At 35.4% G+C, this 22,958-nt stretch overlaps 2 protein-coding genes and 2 pseudogenes across 2 annotated transcripts; 3 read left to right on the top strand and 1 right to left on the bottom strand.

Annotated features, from left to right (window-relative positions):
• Window positions 1–2,495: 2,495 nt before the first annotated feature.
• LOC11412866 (exocyst complex component EXO70B1) lies at window positions 2,496–4,911 on the top strand. Its single transcript, XM_024783741.2, has one exon. It carries the CDS (start codon window positions 2,715–2,717, stop codon window positions 4,749–4,751), a length of 2,037 nt encoding a protein of 678 aa, XP_024639509.1. The 5' UTR covers window positions 2,496–2,714; the 3' UTR covers window positions 4,752–4,911.
• Window positions 4,912–9,821: 4,910 nt separating this feature from the next.
• On the bottom strand, window positions 9,822–10,367 carry LOC112422156 (uncharacterized). The gene has a single exon (XM_024784950.1). The coding sequence runs from the start codon at window positions 10,365–10,367 to the stop codon at window positions 9,822–9,824; it is 546 nt and encodes a 181-aa protein (XP_024640718.1).
• Window positions 10,368–15,636: 5,269 nt separating this feature from the next.
• LOC112422155 (uncharacterized) lies at window positions 15,637–16,500 on the top strand (annotated as a pseudogene).
• A 1,802-nt stretch (window positions 16,501–18,302) lies between these two features.
• On the top strand, window positions 18,303–19,098 carry LOC11412865 (uncharacterized; annotated as a pseudogene).
• Window positions 19,099–22,958: the final 3,860 nt, after the last annotated feature.

Genomic DNA, 22,958 nt, shown 5'->3' with positions numbered 1-22,958 from the left:
TGATGTTTAAGAGTATTTAACCTGTCCCGTATGTGTAGCTCAATTGGTAGCCACCGGAGATAATTTGTGCAAGGGCCGGAGTTCGAACTTCGGATTCTCCACTTCTCTACACATAATGTGTGTGAATCTAGTCATTAGGCCACTTGAAAAAGAAAAAAAAGATTATTTAATGTATGTCATGATGGATATTACTTTGTTTTGTTTTGAAAATAAATTGGTTTTTCAAAATGACAAAATGAGACGAATTTTGGTATTTTTCGGTCTTAGCCTATGAAACGTTTGTGTACACGCTACTGCACTTATATACGATTTGTGTGTATGCTCGGTTAAGGCATTTGAATTTTTTTACTTTAATTTTTGAAGATTGTCGGAAAATGCTAGATTTCATAAATTTAGCCGAACTTTGCTGAACTAATGTTTTATGGTTGGATGACTTGTAAGAGACTTGAATCCATGTTAATATGATAGAATGTGAATGAGTCTATAAGGTTTGGATGTTTAATTGGATGAATGTTGTGATGTGGTAAATTTGCCGTATTTTGTGAAGAATGCGATTTTGGAACCATATGTTCTATAGAAAATTGTTGTTGAATCATTATGATAGTGATGATTATGATGTTAATGTTTGATGATGAGTATGATGGTGATTTTAATGATGATGAATTATTATTGGCGACAAATTCTTACATGCAAATTGGCGACGACTTGATGATGTATGCATGTATTGGAAAATGTTGATGTTGATTGTTGACGACTTGTTGTTGAACATATGCATTGATTGAGTCATATGTTCATGCATTCATGATGTTGGTGTTAGATGTATATCCATATTGGCGACAACGAATACTTTGTATTCATATTGGCAGCGACCATATATTCATATCCATATTGGCGACGACCGAATGCTTTGCATTCATATTAACGACGATTATGATATAAATGTATCTTGGGTGATGACCTCGGTGTTGACATGGTAACACATGCATCAAGACGGGTCTAGAACATTATATGCATTTGAATATTTGGTGGGTCGTGTCATACTTGAATATGTGACTTAGTGAATTTGGCATTGGTGAAATTTGGTGAATGTTATGATTATATGGATTGGTCTTGATCATACCTGATCAGAAGGTGGCTGCCAGTGCTTGGTTGAATGTGGTTGTTCACGGTGGTAGTTGTACTTCCGGTGAGCGTTGAACCGAATGGGGGTTGTGTACCTGCAGACACTCCGACGCTCAAGTAAGTAGAGGTTCAAAATGAGGGGTTTGAGAGTGAAATTTATTCTACCTTGGAGGCTGCAAGTAACCTCCTATTAATAGAGGTGGGTGAATGCAGAGCCGCTGTAAGGCAAACGTATGTCTGACGGTTACGAAATCAGTAGAAGTGTAACCACCGGTGAGATATTCGCGGGAACGTGGGAAAGAAACGTTACTGTTCATTTGAACATGTCTCAGTTGCTCCGAGCACCCCCCTTGCGGAGAAGGGGTATGTTGCGAGTAAGTTGCCAAATGCAGCATGTGGACTTGGTTTGTTATTGGGCCTAAGCAGTTAAGCCCAGGTCTTTGACCGGTCCAGAACAGTAGCCCCCCAAATCGTTGCTCTTGCCTAAGAGTGATGACTTAAGTCGTGGCGGGGGAACCGACTATGGAGGTCTTTAAGGTCTTTAATGATTTTGATGAAGTTCCACTTTCGAAAAAGATGATTAAAAGAAGAGCTACTTACATAAGAAATCAATCCGATGATACTTGAAAAAAATCCTCAAATTCTCCATTGATTTTTGAGTAAATTACACTCCCCTCTCCTCAAAGATGCTTGAATTACACTCCCCTCCCCTCTTATGTTAAAATATACACTTTCATCCCCTCTTATTCAAAACATATTAGAAAATATTTCACTCCCCTCCCTTAAGAGAAGCTTGAATTATATTCCGCTCCCCTCTTAAGTTAAAATCTACTCTTTAGTCCCTCAATAATTTTTTTTTTAATTTCTAATAATCTAACACACTTCAAAGAAAAATAGTAGCGATAGTTCATTTTATTTTAATATAATCAAATATTAAATACACATCTTTCTCTATTTTTTATTCACCGTCTCATTAACATATAGTTTTATACCCTATTATAAAATATGAAACAACTCAAAATAAAATTAAAATATGTGAAAAATTACTAAAATCGATTAAGTAAAATATTTAAATTTAATGTCATTGACATTTAGATTATAAAGAAACAAATTTCTATTTTTTAAATGGTGATTCAATATTAATATATGTTATAAAAATATTTATCCATGTTAAAATAGATTAAGGTGTAATCCATATTTAATTATTCAGGGGGTTGTAATTCAAGCATCTTATAGGGAAAGGGAGTATAAATTTTACTTTTCATGGGAGGAGAATGTATATTTTAACATAAGAGGGGAGGGGAGTCTAATTCAAATACTCTTGATTTTTCTGTATTCTGGGCTTTAAAGGGTAGTGTGTTAATTTTGTATTTGGATTCTAAGACTGATGTATTTGGATTCTAAGACTAATATGCCATACCACACATTTATGATAAGCCTAGATATGTGGTCACAGCTTGTTAACAAATATGTTTGACTTTCCTATCAATGCAACACTCATGTCACATAATCTTCCATAATTGGTTTCCCATAATTGCTTACAAAAGTTTCTCTGTAAGCAATTTTTAATAACATACTTTGTAAGAAAGAACATGAAAGTACACATGGTCATCAAAATTCAGAGGTGGCTGATGCAGACAAAGGTATGGAGATTTGTGGGCTTTGCTTCAGCTGCTGTTGGACTGCTTTGTTATGCTCTAAGCTCTTCCTTTAACTATCTATTTGGAAACTGGAATTTGTTGAAGATAATTCTTTACACTGTTTTCAGTTTCATCATTTGCATCATGATTTTGTATGAAAATATATGGAAACAGTCTAGAAGTCTTCGGTTCAAAGCTCATACAGCTTTTTTAGTATTGACAATCACCTCTGTCTATTCATTTTACTTCGATAAAGTGGTAAATGGAAAACCAGATGCTTATAGCCTCATTTCTTGTGCTGCCTTTGCTATCATGTCACTGAGTTTCTCGAGGCAATCTCAGTGTGGATTCGAAGTGGATCTTCTTTACTTTTTTCTCGGATGTCTAACTGTGTTACTCATGAAGATTAAATTGGAGTTATTCATTATTGGAGCAGGTTTGAGTTACTCCCTTCTCATTTTTCGTTCTTCCTTTTCATCTGTAGAAGAAATTGGATTATCTGAATTCCAAGATGAAAATTCAGTAATTATTGATGTAGATTCGCCACATCTAGCTAACGCTGATATTGCTAGTACGATTGAACAACTAAAAAATTATCTTAACTTGCTACAGCAGAAAAATCTGAACCTCGTTGACATGCTTTTGAAGCATGTGAATGAATATGATGACTCTGAAATTATGTTGCCCAGCCTTAATTTCATGATCGATGAGTTGCCTTCAGATTTAATCAACTACCTTCATGAAACCGCGAAGTTCATGGTAAGTGCTGGGTTTGAGGAAGAGTTTTCTAATGTATACATCAATTGTAGAAGGAAATGTTTGGAGGAGTGTCTAATAAATAGATTATTCGGCTTGCAGCAGATTAACATCATGAATGAAAATCAAAGGGTGAAATATGTAGATAATGTGATTAAAAAGTGGATCACAGCATCAGAAATCTCTCTGAAGATTCTATTTCCATTTGAACAACGACTCTGTGATCATGTCTTTTCAGGTTTCGCTTCCTCTGCTACTCGTTGTTTCACAGAGGTTTTCCACGGAGCAACGTTTCAGCTTCTGAATTTCGCTGATGCAGTTGCTGATGGAAGCCCTTCCATTTGGTGTTTATTCAAAATGCTCGCAATCTTTGAGACATTGCATCATTTGATATCGAAATTCAACTTGGGTCCTGATTCTTCGGTGAAGGAAGCTGCAGTTAGAGTCCAAAACAGATTAGGAGAAGCAATCAGGGACCTTTTCTTGAAACTAAATTATCTGACTTTCCGTGTCCCAGCAGCAAAGAAAGTTGCTCGGTCTGATGGACGACATCATCCAATGGCAGTCCAGATCATTAGCTACGTCGCTTCTGCTTGTAGGTCACGCCACACGCTAGAACAAGTTTTGCAGGAATATCCCAAGGTGAATAATGGAGTAGTGCTGAAAGATTCTTTTATAGAACAGATGGAATGGATAATGGATATGTTAGAGAAAAAATTGAATGGTAAATCCAAAGAGTACAGAGACCTTGCTTTGCGCAATCTTTTCATGATGAATAATAGGAGGCACATAGAAGATTTACTTAAAAGGTGGGATTTGGAAACCGTATTTGGCAACGATTGGTTCCAGAAAAATCAAGCAAAATTCCAACAAGACCTTGATCTTTATATAAAAAAATCCTGGATCATGGTGTCTGAGTTTTTGAAGTTGGACAACAATGACTATGCGGCACTCAATGACGATGTTGCAGAAGATATATTGAAAGAAAAGCTAAAATTGTTCAACAAGCAATTTGAAGAGATGTACAGAGTTCAGTCCAATTGGTTTGTATATGATAAGAAGCTTAAGGAAGAAATAATAATATCAGTGGGAAATACCTTGCTGCCAGTATATGGAATCTTTATTGGGAGGTTCCGTGATTGTCTTGGTATTCATGCAAATCAGTATATTAGATATGGAATGTTTGAGATTCAAGATCGCCTTAACAATTTGTTTCTGATGAAAAACAGTTAGTAGAATAATCAGTACATGGAACCATTTGGTGTGTTTGTGTTTTTAAATTGCATATGCATTTATGTTGTTGTAAAAGTTATGTTTGGACCCAAAATAATTCTAGGATTTCTCTGGAATATCTGTTTGAAAGCGAATTTTCAATTTACAGTTTCAATTCAAATTGAGTTCAATTAGGACCAGGAATTGATTTCAAGTTTAATTTAAAGTTATGAATTGATTTGTATTCAAATCTTTAGGCAAAAATATATTTTTTGAACTAGTATCCAAGTCAGGTTTTCATAATGTCCACACTCCAACTTGAGGGAGAGTAACAGAGTACATAGTAACTAACAGAGACAAATGCTGTTAAAACCTTCTAAAATTTAGGCTAAAGGTATAGGCTTGAGATAAAGCTCCATATATTTGTAATTTGTTGGTCCTAAGATAGGAACCTTGTATCTTTAGCAATTTGATTTCAACAGAATCAATACACACAGAAAATTCAATAGTGAGATTATGCATGATGATAAAAACTCAAGGAATAAAAAATTTCCATCCAAAAATCACTTAGGTTCTCTGAACAATCCTTCTTTAGTTACTGTTTTGACTCCGGAAAAAGAACATCACACTGACAGAACTTGATCATGATCTGGATGGAGTTGATTCCATATACTGCGATGTTGAAGGTGATTCTGAAGATCCTCACAAAAGATACATAGTTGGTGGTTGGGATAAGTTTGTCGGGGAGAGAAAGATTGCCATTGGTGACAGGTTGTTGTTCACAATTGAAAATGTTCCGAATAATATTTTTGTTCAGTTCATTGACGATGAGGAGATTGACTTTGATAGTGATTAAGTTCTTGTTGCCTTGTTTATGTTGAATTTCAGTCTGGTTTGGTTAGGAAGTATGAAATAATATCAATGTAATGTGTTGTTATCTATTGTTGTGAAAGTGATTTAAAATTGGAGAAATTGAAGTTTGCTGAAGCTGTCAAAATCGGAGCACGATTTATGGAGCAGAATTGGCACATTCATTCTTAAAAAATCGGAGCACGATCTGGCAAAGTCGGAGCACGATTTCGCGCAGAAGAATAAAAATAAAGTATTTTTATGGGCCTGATTTGGTTCCAATTTATGAGGGATGCTTTTACTATAAATATGGACATTGTATTAGTGTAAACCTTGAGATAGAGGGGGCTAAAACAAGGGTTTAGAAAGGCAACAACAAAACTAGGGTTTGTATAGAGTTTGTCTCTTGGGAACAAACACTAAGGTTTGAGGGTTGATTCACCTTGGGAAACACTATTAGGATTGAGTCTCTTGGTCACGGGAAGAGATTGGGACTTTTGGTAGAATTAGGCGGGATGCATCTTCTTCTAACCCATTGATATCTCTTTTGTAAAGTTACTCATCATTATAGTGAAACGGAGGGTTGCTCTCTCCCCCATACTAGGTCAATTTGGACCGAACTAGGTCAACAAATTCTTTTGTGTTCTCTCTTCTTCTTTTCTCTCATTGTTTTCTAATTTTGGTTTGTAATTATAACTGTTACCCACTTGTATTGGTTGCTTGAGTATCTCTTACTTCACACATCAAGTTTGTTATCGGTGTGTATTTTTCATCGAATTCGCAACAATTGGCTTCGATGTTACCCAGTTTTGGTTTGTGGTTCTCAATTTTGAACAACATTTAGGCACTAGAGTGTGATATTTTTAGCCTATAAATAGAGGCAAGTCAAATGTGAAAAAGTACACATTTTTATTTGGTTAATTATTTTATTAAAAACGTTTTTTTTTTTAATTTTACAACCAAGACTTCAATGGATTTGTGAAATTTATTTTTCAAACATAAAGCACATTTTCTGATACTATTTATTCCGTTAATTACCTTATTTCTTAATGTTTTTGTCCTGGTTAGTGCAATTAAAAAAGGAAAATTAAAGTGTAACCAAAAAAAAAAAGGAAAATTAAAGAAAAAAATAATGCATTAATAGGGGGACCAATATTGTGAGTAGACAAAAAATAGGGGGACCAAAATTGTAATTAAGCCTATTATTTATCTCATTACTAAACTTCGGTTATTAGAGTTTCTTTTCAAAGGTTAACATTCAAATAGTTTTTTTGAGAAAACATTCAAATAGTTGGTGAGATGGTAAAGTCACAAATCTAAATTATTTAAGCAAATAAAACTTTGAGTATTACTTTTCCCACTCTGCTGCCTTCTCGCGCGCCTTGAAAAAATTCCACAAATATCCCTGGTCCGAATTATGTTTTCCGAACCAGATTGTTAGTGTTTTTGGAAAATAAAATCTGGACGCATACGACCCCAGCATAAGCTGCAATGCAATTGCAGGGGTCGTATGAGCGGTCAACAATGACCATGACACCACAAACACTCCTAAAAGCTACCTAAAAACTTAAAAAATTTGAAGAAAATGTAAGAAAGGAGGTGAAAAAGAATGAAGGAAAATGTTGAAGATCCAAGCCTCTTTATAGACTAAAACAAATCATAGGTCATTTGGAAGTCAAGGAAAACGTGTTTTTCATTCAAAACCGTCCAAAAAACGTGTTAAAACTCCGCTAACCGACCAAACCTTTGGTGAAACAGCACCGGCCAAAATTTTACTAAGGTGTTCCGGAATATAAAATCTGGATTTCATGAAGTTGTTCCAGATCTTATAGTCCAAACTGCACCAGCGTGAGAAAGATCCTTAGCTTGATGGCAAAAATTTGTGTGTTTTGCTAGTATTGAAGCTCAAAACCAGAGAGGGTGTATTTATAGAGGTCCTTGGATGTTGTGGACCACATAAACTCTTATACAAAAGAATCCTATGTTGAGGTATTCCGGATGTCGTTTTCCGGAATACACTTACGCCCTAGGTGAATCCGGATTTCGTAATCCGAAAGGCATATCTTTGGTTATTTTATCGATTAAATGAACATATTTGACGTACATTAAAATATAGAACATTATCACGGATCATCTAAACTAACTTCTTCATCTGGTCCCTCCAACAGAACCCTGATCTCTTCGTAGTTCCTGGGTCGGTGCAAACTTTTCAGAATTTGTTCAGCAGATCTAAACAACGAAGCGTCCAACTCGATCGGTCCTCTAGTGTTGTGCTGACCAAAGAAAAAGAGCATGGTTCTCACATCGTCGTAATTTTTTAGTTTCATCCGAATGGCGAAGAGATCCGGCTGAGTCGGACAATGGACATCGGTATTCATCACCGACCACCCTCCTCGTGTCTTTGCGGTTGAGTTGACGGTTGATTTGATCCACATCATCCTTCAGCTCGGAGAGGGTGACATCGTTGCGAATCCTAAACAGTTGGGGTGGTGTTCCACCGTTGTAGAAGACTGCCGATAGCTTGGGGTTCAGATCAAAGCCAGTGAATTCCATGTTGCAGAGGTATATGGACGTTGTAGTTTTCTTGAAATGTGGGACATGCAAAAGAATCCAATTGTTAAGCAATCCAAATTTTAAAATCTGAACCAACCATCACCATACACAAAGTCCAAAGTATCCCTTTGGTTCAAGCCATGATCGTATTTTTCCAGAATATATAATTCGAAATATATGTCTATTCCTGATTATATATTCCGGAGTGCACTAGAAGCTTTGGGTCGGTGGTCTGCACCACAAAGAAAACATTTTTCAAACTTTTTCGACGGTGGTCAAGTTGAAAAACGTGTTTCTACATGTTTTTTGACCGGATTTAATGCCTTCCCCACCTTCTTTTCATCCCCCTCCCCTATAAATAGGCTTCATTTCCTTAAAAAAAAATCACACCTTCTTCTTTCTCCTCTTCTCCTCTACAACGATGTGTTTCCATCGTTGGCTTTTCATAGAAAGAGGCCTCTTTGGAAATCTATCAGGGATCATATGATCGGTCAATAGGGAAGGGGTCAGTCTGGGTGTGAGGTTGGTTTGTCTGGGTGTCATTGACCATCATGGTCTCTTGTTCTCTAGAGGCCCTTGTGCTCCCTCTGTCTCCCCTCCAACACCAAAGCTATTGATATGTCCTATTAGGTAGCATTGGTTTCTTCTTTTCCGCCATCTTCTTTCCTCCAACCCTATTTCCTCTCCACCAGTGGCTGGAGCCATTGGTATAACTTATGTAATAAGATAAGATTAGAAATAGTTTTAGGATGTAATAAGCTTAAAAAGCTTCAACATTATTGTAATGTATTATTCAAATATCAATAAAATGACTTGTTTTTATCTTTTTGTCTTTTTATTTCTGTTTTATATGTTTATTTGCATTTATTTTACGAATTTCAAAGCTTAAAATCGTAAAAGTTCTGGAAAAAAAACCATTCCGTAGTTTAAAATCCGGATAAGTCTGGAAATCCCTAACAATGCGTTTCGGAAAACGAAATCCGAACAAGGTGTAAAAATGGGAAAAAAAAAATAGGGCGCGCGAGGAAAGACAACAGGTGGGAAAAGTAAATCTCTAAAACTTTTTTAGACCAAACAAATGTTCTAGGGCCCATTTCAGTTAGACCTACCAATTCTACATGTGGGTCATCTACTCAATTCATACCTCCTCCTCGTGAGGTAGGTGCTCACAGCAATCTAGAATACCATTTCAAACTGAACTATAATGTCACCTCACTTGCTGTAAAATTTTGCCTGACGGTTACCATTTTTATAAATGCATATCCGTCAAACGCTGGACCACCCCGCCGGCTATTTCAGAGCTTACAGACGCCAAGAACAACTGCACCGGATGTCATCTTTCTGATGAGGTACGATCAAAAACACATACCACCTTATTATTACAATAACATATATGTTTTTTTTGGTTTTGCTTTTTCCATTGACCTATGTGTCCAAATTATTTAAAATTGTGACCAACATCTGAGTAAACTTTTAATTCAATTCAAATTCAAAATTGTTACCAATTCAATAAATTAAATTAACCATAATTTTCATTGTAATTTAAACTAACAATATTGTATACGTGATTAATCAAGTGTTGCAAGAAAAAATATGAGTGTTTGGGTATTTTTGTGTAACTGTCGAATAATGATACGTTTTTTTTTGGTTACAAAGATAAACAAAAGAGAACAAACAGAAAGAGAGAGACTAGGCTCTAGGAAACAGAGTTCCTATTGCATCCATCTGAAGCAAAACAAGAAGTTCTTGAGGGGCGGAGGCATGTACTAAACACTCTTCATTCGATGAAGCTCCCAATTTTGCCAAGTAATCCGCACATTGATTTCCTTCACGGAGACAATGATGAACTGAGTAATTTTGTGCAGATAGGAGGTCCTTGATATCTTGTATTAAGACAGCGTAAGCATGGTAGTTTGAAGCTGTTCCTGTAATGAGATTGATGGATAGAAGCGAGTTTGAGTAGCAAGATAACTCTTCTATTCCCATTGCAGCTGCCATGAGTAAGCCTTGATGAAGGGCAGTGAGTTCAGCTAACAAAACGTCCGTTGATTCCGGGATGAAACCGGAGTAACCAGATAGGTAAGCACCAACGTTGTTTCGAAATATACCTCCGAACCCAGCCCGGATTGGGGTTCCGAGACAACTGCCGTCCACATTAAGGATGAGACATTGATGGTTTCCTTGATTCCATTTCACCATGCGAGTTGAATCCGAAGGAATGACATTGCGCTTCATGAAAGGCGACTGAATGGCGTTGACGGAATTATTTATGCAGAAGCCGATCCTTGTTAAAGTCCAAGTTTCGTTGCTAATACACATCAAGTTACGGTTCCTCCAAGACCACCAAAGACCGGAGAGGAAAGGAATTGCGCGAGAGCCAGAAGAAAAGGTTCTTATCCAGTCCTGCACACAACTCACGGAGAAGAAGGTAGCGCTATCAAAACCAATTTTGTGCCAAATAGCTGCAGAGTGTTTACAGTCGCGGACACAATGCAAGAAGCTTTCATCATTCTCTCCACATCGCGAACAAGTGGCAGAAGTGTTTAATATGAGTGTTTAATGTGCAAGAGTCTACGTTATTTATTTCATTATCTAATATACAAAACAATCATTTTGAGGTTGTTATGAAGAACAAAAGTGGTTGTCATGTTCCCACTTGATGATAAGCTTTCATTAAATTATATAACCTTTAGCTTTTATAAAAGTTGTTATTACTATAATTAGGTAGTTGTCACGTTTCTTATTGAACGCTTAATCCAATAATACCAAATAGCTTTTATATATGGGTCTTGCTAACCGGTGTCCCTGGGGCACTGGTTAAGCATACAAAAAAAGGAAATTCTTACCATAAAAGGAAGTTTTGTTGACTTATTTATAGATTAATTAAACAATTTTCAATGCAATAATTAACATATAATTTCCCTTTTTATTATCCTTAACCGGTGCCCCGGTTAGCATTTCCCTTTATATATATATATATATATATATATATATATATATATATATATATATATATATATATATATATATATATATAAAAGATTACAATAAATATATAGAAAGAGTGACGAAAAAACTTATAAATACGGTGAACATTGCATATACCTCGTAATATTGTTAAAATGGTATGTTCCAATAGCATATAGTTGTTTGTTTCGTAAGCAGATCGATATACAATATTTGAGATCCCAAAAACTGAACCATGCTCTTTGATACAATGCTAACAATGGTGAACATATTGAAACATAAAGGACAAATAACACCCTTTTAGATGGAGTTTCAATAGAATGATCAAAACTTTGAGAGTAACAGTTGTAAGGTAACCCCATATAAGGTGGTCATCTTAGTCTTCATGGAGCTACTTGTGGAGCTCAACAAAATCATTGGTGATTTGGAGAACATTGAGGTGCGTGTCTTGAGGATGTGGGTGCTCTGATGGTGTGGTGTTGTTTGGAGGATGAAGAAGGTGATGTGTCTCACTTTGGGATTGATGCCTAGTGGAGCGGTGGTCGTTTGGAGAGACGTTAAACACTCAACATCATCCTGGAGAGGCGGTGGTAAGAATACTCATGATAAGTCTGGACAGGCGGAGGCAACAATACTCATAATCTACCTGTTGCATGAGGTGGAGTTTCAAGGTTGAAGACATAGTGGGTTATGAGTACGCTTAGCTTGAGGTGGAGTTAAACACACCGATAATGGTACGACTATGGAGGACCTTGGTTGCTATGCTCTATGGTGAGCAAGAGATTTCTTCATGAAGACGGAAGACATTTCAGAGGTTGAAGAATGTATAGCACGGCTTGCGGGATTACCCTAAAAAAGGCCAAGGGTGATTGGATGCAAGGAGACCTTCAAGAAAGTGGGAGATGTCCTGTGTTGAAGATTTCATGGTGAATGCTTGTGGAACTACATAATTCTCCTAGTGTAGTTGGACTACAAGGACTCTTCGAGAAGACGGAAGACGTTCCGATGGCTAAAGAGGTTAAGGTGAATGCTTGTGGAACTACCTAAAATTCCTATTGTAGTTGGACTGCAAGGACCTTCGAGAAGGCGGAAGACATTCTGATGGCTGAAGGGGTTAGGGTGTAAATTTGTGGAGCTACTTGGTGTAGTGGGAAGCAAGGGAAAGAACAACAATGGTGGTTGATGTTAAATTGGCATCATCACTGATTTGAAGTCAATGTGGAGAATTGTGAGAGTTAACTTAAAATCAGGTTTTGCAGGAATCGTGGCACGATTGAAGGGCAACGTGGCACGATGAGATGTTTCAGTTATGAGGCAAGTCACTGGAAAAATCTTGGCACGATGGTGCACTGGCAGGGAATACCATAAATGTATTTTTGGGTGCAGATTTGTTCCAAATTTTAAGCGACACTTTTACTATAAATATAGACCTTGTATCAGACTAAACTTTGAGATAAAAGGGGCTGAAACAAAGGTTTAAAAAAGTAACGACAAAACTAGGGTTTGTATAGAGTTTGTCTCTTGGGAACAAACACCAGGGTTTGACGGTTGATTCACCTTGAGAAACAGTATTAGGATTGAGTCTCTTGGTTACGGGAAGAGATTTGGACTTTGGGTAGAATTAGGCGGGAGACTATTCTTGTAACCCATTGATATCTATTTTGTAAAGTTACTCATCATATAGGGCTGCTCTCACCCCCAGACTAGTTCAATTTGGACCGAACTAGGTCAACAAATTCTTTTGTATTCTCTCTTCTTTTCTCTCTCGCTGTTTTCTACTTTTGGCTTGTGTTTATAATTGTTCCATACACTTTGATTTTGGTTGCTTAATTATTCCTTGTTCCACACATCAAATTTGTTATTGGTGTGATTTTTCATCAAATTCGCAACAACACCAATAAAATAACTTGATGTGTAGAGCAAAGTAATCAATTAACCAAAACAAAGTGGGTGACAGTTTTAAACACAAGCAAAAATAGAAAACAACGAGATTGTGACAAAAATACTTGTTTAACATATATAATTTAATTTTAATCAAAAATTATTTTAAAATTTTCCTATAAATCTGTTAATTAAAAAAAGTTTATCTATTTGTCAACAAAAAATTAAGTATTAAAAATTTAGTTACAAAAAGTTTAGGACCGAAATGAAACTAAAAATTCGTTAAGGGATGGAAAAAAAAAAAAAACTAATTTTAACTATTATTGCTCATACTAAGTCAGAGAGATGTAGATTATGGATGCTTTTATCTATATTTTCATATTATGAATAGAAAATATTGTTTTCTTATGATTCACACGCAAAAGTGGTTGCTTCTGTCCTATATAGCGATGTCCGAAGAAATAGAAACGAAAGTACAAACCCTATGATTCACACACAAAAGTGGTCGCTTTCACTTTATTTTCTATATTTCATAACCGAGTGATATTTTTTTATTTTGCAATGAGAATTTGACTATATATGTATACTTGCATTCGTTAAAGAAAAATGCAACTCATTCATTGCTGGTAAAGATCCTCTTTTTATTCTTCAGCATTGCTTCTCATAACTTATCTCCAAGAAAATGAAAGCAAACATTACTCGCTTGAGAAACAACATGACGTCGAAGGTCAACAAAATGTTGAATAGGAAGATGCAGGTAAAGAAATGGAGATATCTGTGTTTTGTTTCATCCATTGTTGGACTGCTATGTTACGCTCTAAGCCCTTCCTTCAATCATCTATTTGGAAAGTGGAATTTATTGAAGGTATCTCTGTACTGTCTGTTCAGTTTCGTTATCTGCCTTGCGGACTTGTTAGCAAATGCAATCACATGGCAAAAATCGCCAAGTCTCAGGTTCAGAGCTCATTTGGCAGTTTCAGTTTTCACAATCACTACTATTTACTCATTTTTCTTTGATAAAGCTAATGCAAAACCAGATGCATATAGCCTTATATCGTCTGCTGCTTTTGCTGTCATGTCGCTATGTATGTCAAAGCAAACTCACTTGGGATTTGAGGTTGATCTCCTTTATTTTTTCTGTGGATATTTCACTTTACAACTGATGAAAATTAAAAAAGTTTTAGCTGTTGTTGGAGCGTGTTTTGCTTATTCTCTCATCATGTTTCGTGTTTACTTGGGTGAAAGTGGACTCCCAATCCAAGATCAACCTTCTATAGGCAATCAAAACGGCGCAGAAAGTGATCCAATTCTGCATTTCATCCCAAATAATACGGCAGCACCAAGTGTTGTGGAAGATCCAATTAGACATTTCTACCAAACCAATCCAAGTAACGAGAACAGGAAGACGATGGTTAGAAAACTCATTGATTGGATTATTGGAAGGGTCTGAATGTGCCATCATAGTTGATGTTGGAGATGAAGATCCGAACAATTGTCTGCTAGCCCTTTATTTCGTGTGGTGTTGATCAGGACAGTGGTCAGGGGTTTGGAATGATAACTGTGTTTAGTGTGTTGGTACGTCGTATCTCTGTCTGGGTGTAGTTCCATTTGTTCATGCCTATCTTGGGTGTTTAGTATTTTTTGTACTTGTATCCATTTTTTCTTAATAAAAATATTTTGCCGTTAAAAAAATGTGTTGAACTTGAAAATGATGCAACTATGAATTTTAATGTCCAAAATCTTGCAGCCGTCATTCAAGTCAATTTTCCATCACAACAAGGCAATACTGATTAGTAGATAACAAAATTAAGAGGCAATAGTACTGATGGTTAATACATAAAGCTTTACGATTGTAAAAAGGAATTAGTTGAGATAAATCAGAAGTTTAATCGGTTGCTTTCCTCGAAATTTCCTATGAATAAAAAGTCTTGGCTTCGTCTTGTCATAGAAGCAAGAGTCTACATTCTATTCATCCCATTATTTAATATATTTAACTAGATTGAGACGTGACAATAATTTAACCATAAATCTTAAAATGAATGAAATCGGTTACACTTTTTTTTTATTCAAGTGTGATCCATCATACAATGTAAAAGTAATCACACACTTGGTATACCTTGCATCTAAACCCTCACCTAAAGTATAAGGCAGTGGTTGTTGCCCCTTTGTTTGGATTCAGAAAATCAAGATTAACAAAAGCATCTATGCATCAAACTCAACATTTCTCAATTTCCCAAAGGGAGTCTGAGTTGAACTCTATCAGATGGAGTGTTGGCATGGCGTAGCAATTTGAATGGGTTCTCTGGCATAAGTACAATCTGGTAAAAGGTTTGGTTATTACTAATCACAAAAAGCAAATATGAGAGGAAAACTAATTCATTAAGTTGTGGACTTCTGTTTTTACCTCACACGGAACAATTTTCTAAAGCTTCTATTTGTAATTTTATTTTGCGAGAGTACATCATTGTGCCTCAACGACCACATTGACCCGTAGCTGTGTTAAAGCACGGAATCACACTCTTATGATTGCAAAGGCTTTCTTTGTATAATCCTAGCACTGAAACATAAAAATAATCAAGTCTTTCAAATAGTCTCTGAATAGAAATTCATCTTTTTTAAAGTGAATATGTGGGGTGTCTCTTGCATATATTATGCAATGTCTATACCAATCGTGCTAAGCTCACGGGAACATAAGTCTTTCAATTTTCAGAATAACAACTGTTTACTCTTTCAAGCTCACGGGAAGTTCATATGTTATGCTGTAAGCTCTTCCTTCAACCATCTATTTGGAAATTGGAACTTGTTGAAGATTATTCTCTACACTGTTTTCAGTTTCATTATTTGTCTTGCAATCATTTTTGCAAACAAATGGCAGAACTAGCCAAGTTTCCGGCTCACAGCTTATTTCGTATTTCTATTTTCACAATAACATTTGTTTACTCGTTTTTCTTTGATAAAGATAACGGAAAACCAGATGTGTACAGTTTGGTTTCCGGTGCGGCTTTTGCTATAATGTCACTTGGTTTGTCAAAGCAGAGTCACTTTGGTTTCGAAGTTGATCTTTTTTTATTTTTTTATTTTTTTTATTTTTTTGTCGATATCTAACTTTACAATTAATGAAGATAAAGTTGTTTTTGGTCATTGCTGGAGCGATTTTCAGTTATCCCCTCATCTTTCTTCGTTTTTATTTGGATGCCCCTACAAAATATTCTGAAGAATTAACCAATACTGCTGATTATCATGTTGTTCAAGTTGATGGCTCCCAAGTCAATTCTGATTGTCTTGTTGCTCCTGACTTGACTTTTGATGTTCTGCCCGAAAATGGGGATATTGGACTTTAACAGCAAGACTCCTTGGCTTTGGTCAGTCAAATCAATTCACCTTCGCAACCAGACAATGTTGTTGGTGATATTGATATTGCTAGCATTCACATAGTGACAGATTTAGATGGTGTAAGCCAGATAAAATCTGAATTTCATTCACAAGTTGTTCACATACATGATTTTAACAGAAACCAAACGCACGCCTTGGTCATCAACTATAATTCAACAATGAATGATCAAGAATCCCTCCAAGACACTCTCACATTTCCTTTTATTTTTCTCTCTCTACAACTTGTACACTCAAGTATGATTAAACTTTTCCCTAATAAGGTTCTATATTTATAGACACTACGCAAGGAGTAAGTTAGCTACAACCATCATAACTGAAAATGATATTGCATCAGAATCCAAATGTTAAGAACTGTGAGAGGCAAATGATTGATCTGGCATGTCATCAGGGACGTGATCTGAAGGTAAAAGTAAAGATACTCAGATAATGAATTCCTTTTCTTTGAATTTTTAGGCTTACAATGATTATGTGTGTATATTGTCACAATAATCTCTTCATCAATTGTTCTCACAACTCTTTCCTTCACAACAAAATTAGGCTACATACATTTATTATAGCTTCTCTGATTTTCACTTCCTTTTACTATTCCTCTTCGTATTTTTTCCAATTATACCTGTCATCATGATTCACCCTTCTTCTTAAAGACAGATTTTGTTTCCTATTAATTACTATAATCAGATTGAAATTCATTTATATTATTATCTACACCATCAATTTCTATAGCTATATCATCAACTTCCATTCTCAAAGTTCCAATTTCGTTCCAAGAATCAAATTTCAAACGAAGAATCATAGGAGAATAACAAAAGGTTGTAGCAATAATAGATAGCATCAAATTGATCTTCATCAATTCAACAGTTAGAATTTGAAGGAAGAAATCTAGGAGATCAAATTCAAAACCAAGATCAATTTTCCTTGATAAGAAAAAAGACATTAAAGCAAAAGCTGCACAAGAAATCAGACTCAACCGGTAAATAATGAAAGTTTCCTTGAAAGAATCTCCTTGAAAGTTTCCCTTTTATTCAAAAGTAACATCATGCGACTGATACTGAAACTTACCAGTGTAAATAATCAATTTTATGAAGTTCCACTTTCCAAAAAGATAGTTGAAAGAAGAACTGAATGCATAAGAAGTGAATAGAATGATAATAGAAAGAAAAAAAAATCGTAATATTCTCCAATAATTTTTTTATATTAGTCTATATGAAAGAAATTCGTCATAATTAAAGTGAATGAAATTTATATTTTAATTTGTGGTCATCACAAGTCACAATCTGTTGTTGACAGTATATGTTGTCTTTCTATTGCAAACAAAACTTGGACAGTTGTGATTGCAGGATTTAATAAAGGTTTTTATATGAAAGTTTGTAAGGATTATAATAATCAGAAGGATAGACGAGTGTGAACATCTGAATAGAGTAGCTCTTAAAGTCTAAACTCATGCTGAAATATTTTCGAAAAGTAGTACAGTACATTATTGTGGATTTCTAGCAGGTACTCTTAAAGTCCATTTGTCAGTGTAAGCAATTTTTAGTAATCCAAATTTTTAATCTCCTTGAAAGTTTCCCTTTTTTTCAATTTGTAGTCATCACAAGTCACAATCTCTTGTTGAATATCTATTGCAAACAAGACTTAGACAGTTGTCCTTGAAGAGCAGTAGTTAATGATTGGACCTTATAATCATCAGAATTTAGATGAAGAATTAGGTGTATTTGTTTCTTTAATATTTATTTTATGTTGTTGTAAAAGATATATTTGTCAAAGAAAACTGCAACACACTGCTGGTAAAGAGCCTTTTCTATTCTTCAGATTAATTTCCTTGAAATTTCGTCGAAAGAGAAATGCTTCTCATCTCTTCTCTCCTATAAAACGGTTTTTCTTTGTTGTAAAAGCAAAAACCTCACTCGATTGTGAAACACCATGAGATCCATGCTAACCCAAATTGTGAGATGGGTGACACAGCCAATGATCTGGAGATGTGTGTGTTTTGTTTCATCCGTTGTTGGCACTGCTTTGTTATGCTCTTAGCTCTTCCTTCAATCATCTATTTGGGAACTGGAACTTTTTTAAGGTACTTCTCTATAGCGTTTTCAGGTTCATTTTCTGCCTCGCCATCTTGTTTGCAAACAAATGGCAAAACTCGAACACTAGTCTTCCACTTAAAGCTCATTTAGTTTTTCTGGTTTTCATAATCACCACTGTTTACTCCTTCTTTTTTGATAAAGCTAACGGAAAACCAGATTTGTACAGTCTAATTTCCGGTGCTGCTTTTGCCGTCATGTCTCTCAGTTTGTCAAAGCAAACTCACTTCGGATTCGAAGTTGATCTCCTATACTTTTTTTGCGGATATTTAACTTTACAACTGATGAAGATAAAATTGGTTTTAGTAATTGTTGGAGCGAGTTTCAGTTATTCCCTCATCATTTTTCGTTAGTATTTGGTTAAACCAAGAGAAAGTGGTGGCCATCTTGGACTACAAATCCAAGACCAAACTCCTATAGTCATTCAAATACACCAAGATTCTGAACAATCGAGCACTGGTCAAGTGAACTTCTATGAAACTAACACCGCCACTGAATGGGCTGAAATTGGTTCACATATACATATTGATGCCCAACAAGAAGACATGGCTCTTGGACCGGTCACTCGCATCAAATTGTCATCACAAAAAGGCAAACGTGATAATGTATACAACAAAGCCTTGACGATTGTAACGTGGAGCTAGTTCAGATGAATCAGAAACTTAATTGTGTTATTTGGCAGCTGCTTACAAAGACGAGGCAAAAAGTCATTCCCAACATCAAATATTTGGGAGATTATCATCATGGACAAGGGGATGAGCAACATTAACAACGACCTACTCAAAACAGTTAAAAAAATGATGGAAACTGGTTTCAGACTGAGTATTTCAACATGTACAGCATTTTTAGGAGCGAATTCCAGAACAAATATCGTGTATCAGAAACAAATGAATGAGTTGATCTTAAATGTCAAATATTCCATCCATGACATACTCATTTCAATTTTTACAAATGATATTATGAAACATAGCATAATTGTTTTAGAATTATTATGTTTCCTTCGCTTCTCATCGAAAACACGCCTTATAAACTGAATTTCACACGTCTCCCTGAACTTCAGATTTAACAGAATTGTTTTAGAATTGGGCACAACTAATTCTTTTCCATTCATATTCAAAAAACATATCACCTTAATTCATGAGATTTAACAATAGAGTTCAAAGTTTCTCTAGGTTTTGTCTTGACCAAAAAGCCATAGTGATGTAATCAATGGTATCGCAAGTAATTGGATGAACCCCACCATCATCTCAACAATCTAATAACTCCGCATCCTATGAAAGAAAGATCGAATTTTCAAATTCCATGAAAATGTCTTTACTTATTTCACCCATCTATTCTTGATTTTTATTGCTTCGTTCACCAACGAATAAGGAAAGTCATTGAAAGTCATGAATCATATCACACATCGTCTCGAACAAGTTGATGAAACAAACGCCATGTTGAAAGCATAACAAAGAAATCCAAAACAATGGTTGTCATGTTATTTTGAAACGAGTAATAATTAGTTTGATAAGCAACTTCTCTATAAATAATTAGTAGTTATTTATTCTCTAATTTTTCATAAACTAATTATTTAAGAAAACCGCGCAACGATCTTATATCTAGATTTTTACAATAGCATCCCTCTTGTTTTCGTCTGACTTTTTAAGCTTGTATTTGAGTCCAACTATGGCCTAAATTAAAAGGGGTCATAAGGAATCAAATTTTGCCATCATTTGTATATAGCATGATGCTGAGATACTTGAGTGATATTGGAATAGCCTTTGGCGACAGTTACATATGGCAGGCTCTTTTAATGTTGACTGTTGGGAGACTAAGAAGGGTAGGAAGCATTCAAATAAATAAACAAATGAGAAGTGTTTCCCTTTTTTCCCGATGAAATTTCAAGGAAAGTAAGCTGACAAACATAAACTTTCCTCACCCCCAACAAATTGACTTTTTCTTTGACATATAAAAAATTGAAATGAAAAGAAGGTTTTTAGTCAGAAGAAGTTGTGGGGAAAACGACCAAACACCTACTTCCCACTGACTTAAGAGCATGAGTAATGCTATTTGGACACAACTTTTTGATAATAATACGACACATGCACTGTTTACCTTATTTATACGTGAATAGTGCCTTTTTATCTCGATTTTTTTTATTTTTTATTTTTATTTTTTATTTTTAAATTTGGAAAACGATATTTGTAATACAAAATATGTGTTGTGTCATTAACCAATTTTACAACTTCATTTTTTAAGCAACAATTTTACAACTTTGTTAACAACAAAGATGTATGTTTGATAGCACATTAGATTTAAGGAGGCACCAAAGAGCAATTATCAAGCCAAAGTGGACAAGAGACTACATTCTTAAGTGATGTTGGGCCTTTTATCTTATCATATTGTATTTCCTATCGGGTTAAGCCCATTATCTGTATTAGGTCTAAAGACCATGCCTATTTATAGAGGCACTGTTCCCCTTGAGGAGATAAGAAATATTCTGCCGTTTTATTATTCTTCTTTATGTTATTTTGTTTTTGCTTTCTTTTTCATTGGCATAACATAGAACTCTGATAATCTCCATACGTGAATTTATCATCGGTGCTTTCATTGATGCACTCCATGCCTCCCAAACCAGCCAAAACATCTTCCAAAGATCTAGAGGAAGCTCTTCAAGCCACTGAACAACGGCTGGAGAATTCCATCACCGCCTCTCATCATCATTTCACGGAGCAGCTGGAGGTGATGAACACCAGATTGAATCAACAGCAGCATCATGTTGACGCTAGAGATGCCAACCTTCAAACCCTTTTGGATGAATGCCATGAAACCCTTGTGACGATACTAGCTGTTGTGCTGCAAACGAGACAACCAGATCCACCACCTCCTCCAATTTCATCAGGTATACCTTCACCTTCTGGCACAACCCAACCCACTTACACACAGCCGGTACAAAACACCATTATTTCCTACACAAACCACCATCCCTATTGTAACGCCCTCTTTGAATTATTTGATTGTTTTAATAGGTTTAGAATATATTTATATGATTATGTGATTTATTAAGTGGCTTATTTTAGTATTTATGTGGTTTAAATGATTATGTGGTGTGTCGTTATTTTATTAAGTAGTCTTATTTTATTATTTAATATAATAAGTCTTGAAAATAGAAATAAGATTAAGATTGTGGGGCTGTTTTGAGAATTTAGAGAGTTTAGTGGATTAAGTGGAAATAAGATAAAATAGATGGGAATAGATAAATAGGAGAAACTAGGTTTATAATTATTTTTCACGTACAATCAGTTTTGGAGAAAAAGGGAGAAAACAAGAGAACAGGAGAACCAAGAGGGAGAGAGACCGCCGATCATCAATACTAAGGTAAGGGTGAGACTAACTTTCTCTAATTTTAAGTGGTATGATTCTGAAACTGGATTTAACACAAGGTAGGTTGTAGTTTTGGAAATTTGGAAATTAGGTTTAGAAGTTGTAATTGGTTGTTTTAATTGTAGAATTGATTGTTGAAATTAAGATGTTAATGAAGTTAGGGTTGTGAAAAGAAGTTAGAGTTTTGAAAAGAAGTTAGAGCTTTGAATTGCAATTTGATTGTTGAAAGTGTAGGTAATTCAATGAATTAACATATGAATTGATGTTCAGGTTGTAGAATAACAATAAGTGTGTTTGAGTCTAGTGAATTAAAAGTGATTCTTAAGTGAAAAACGCATTGTTAAACTGATTTTTGAACTGTTGTGAAGCTCAAAATCGGCCCCCAAGTTTCCAAAATCGGCCACGATTTCTGAGCTGATTTTCTAGCTTTGGTTAGACGAAAATCGGCCCCCGATTTGTCAAAATTGGCGACCGATTTTCTGTTAGGAAAATATGGAAATATTCGCAATTTGCACCCTTTTCTGTTTTGAATTTGTTTTCGGTGTAAACATGAAAGTTGTAGATAATTGAGTTAACTTTCCAGTGGCTTTGGTTTGACTTGAAAATGATTTTTAGTTTTTGAGATATGATGAAAATACTCCAAGGAGGTCTTAGTGAAATCTTGGGAAAATTAAGTATAACCTTTTCTAAGTTAATCCAAAACTTATGGAAAAATTCCAACCCTCAAAACTAGAAATACTATGAGTTTAATTAAGGTGTTTAAGAGTATTTAACCCATATTGTGAGTCGACCCTTGGGGTAGGAATGAATTTGTTAATGAGCCTTATAGGCTTAATTGCACTTTTGGACCCCTATCTTTTCAAAAGTTGCGGTTATGAACCCCTAACTAATTTAAATACAAAACAGCCCCCTATGTTTTGATTATTTGGCAGTTTTGGACCCCCAAGGCAAAAAAAAAAAAAAAAATTGACACGTGGCACCTCACTTAGGGTGCCATAATGGACTGGGGGTCCAAAACTGCTATAGAATCAAAACATAGGGGGCTGTTTTGTATTTAAATTAGTTAGGGGTCCATAACCGCAACTTTTGAAAAGATAAGGGTCCAAAAGTGCAATTAAGCCATGATTATAATGAGGTT

The sequence above is a fragment of the Medicago truncatula genome, chromosome 5 (genome assembly GCF_003473485.1).
Source record: "Medicago truncatula cultivar Jemalong A17 chromosome 5, MtrunA17r5.0-ANR, whole genome shotgun sequence".
In the NCBI taxonomy this organism is placed as follows: Eukaryota; Viridiplantae; Streptophyta; class Magnoliopsida; order Fabales; family Fabaceae; genus Medicago; species Medicago truncatula.
Note: the sequence above shows the minus strand (reverse complement) of the source record. Positions and strands in the feature narration are given on the sequence as shown.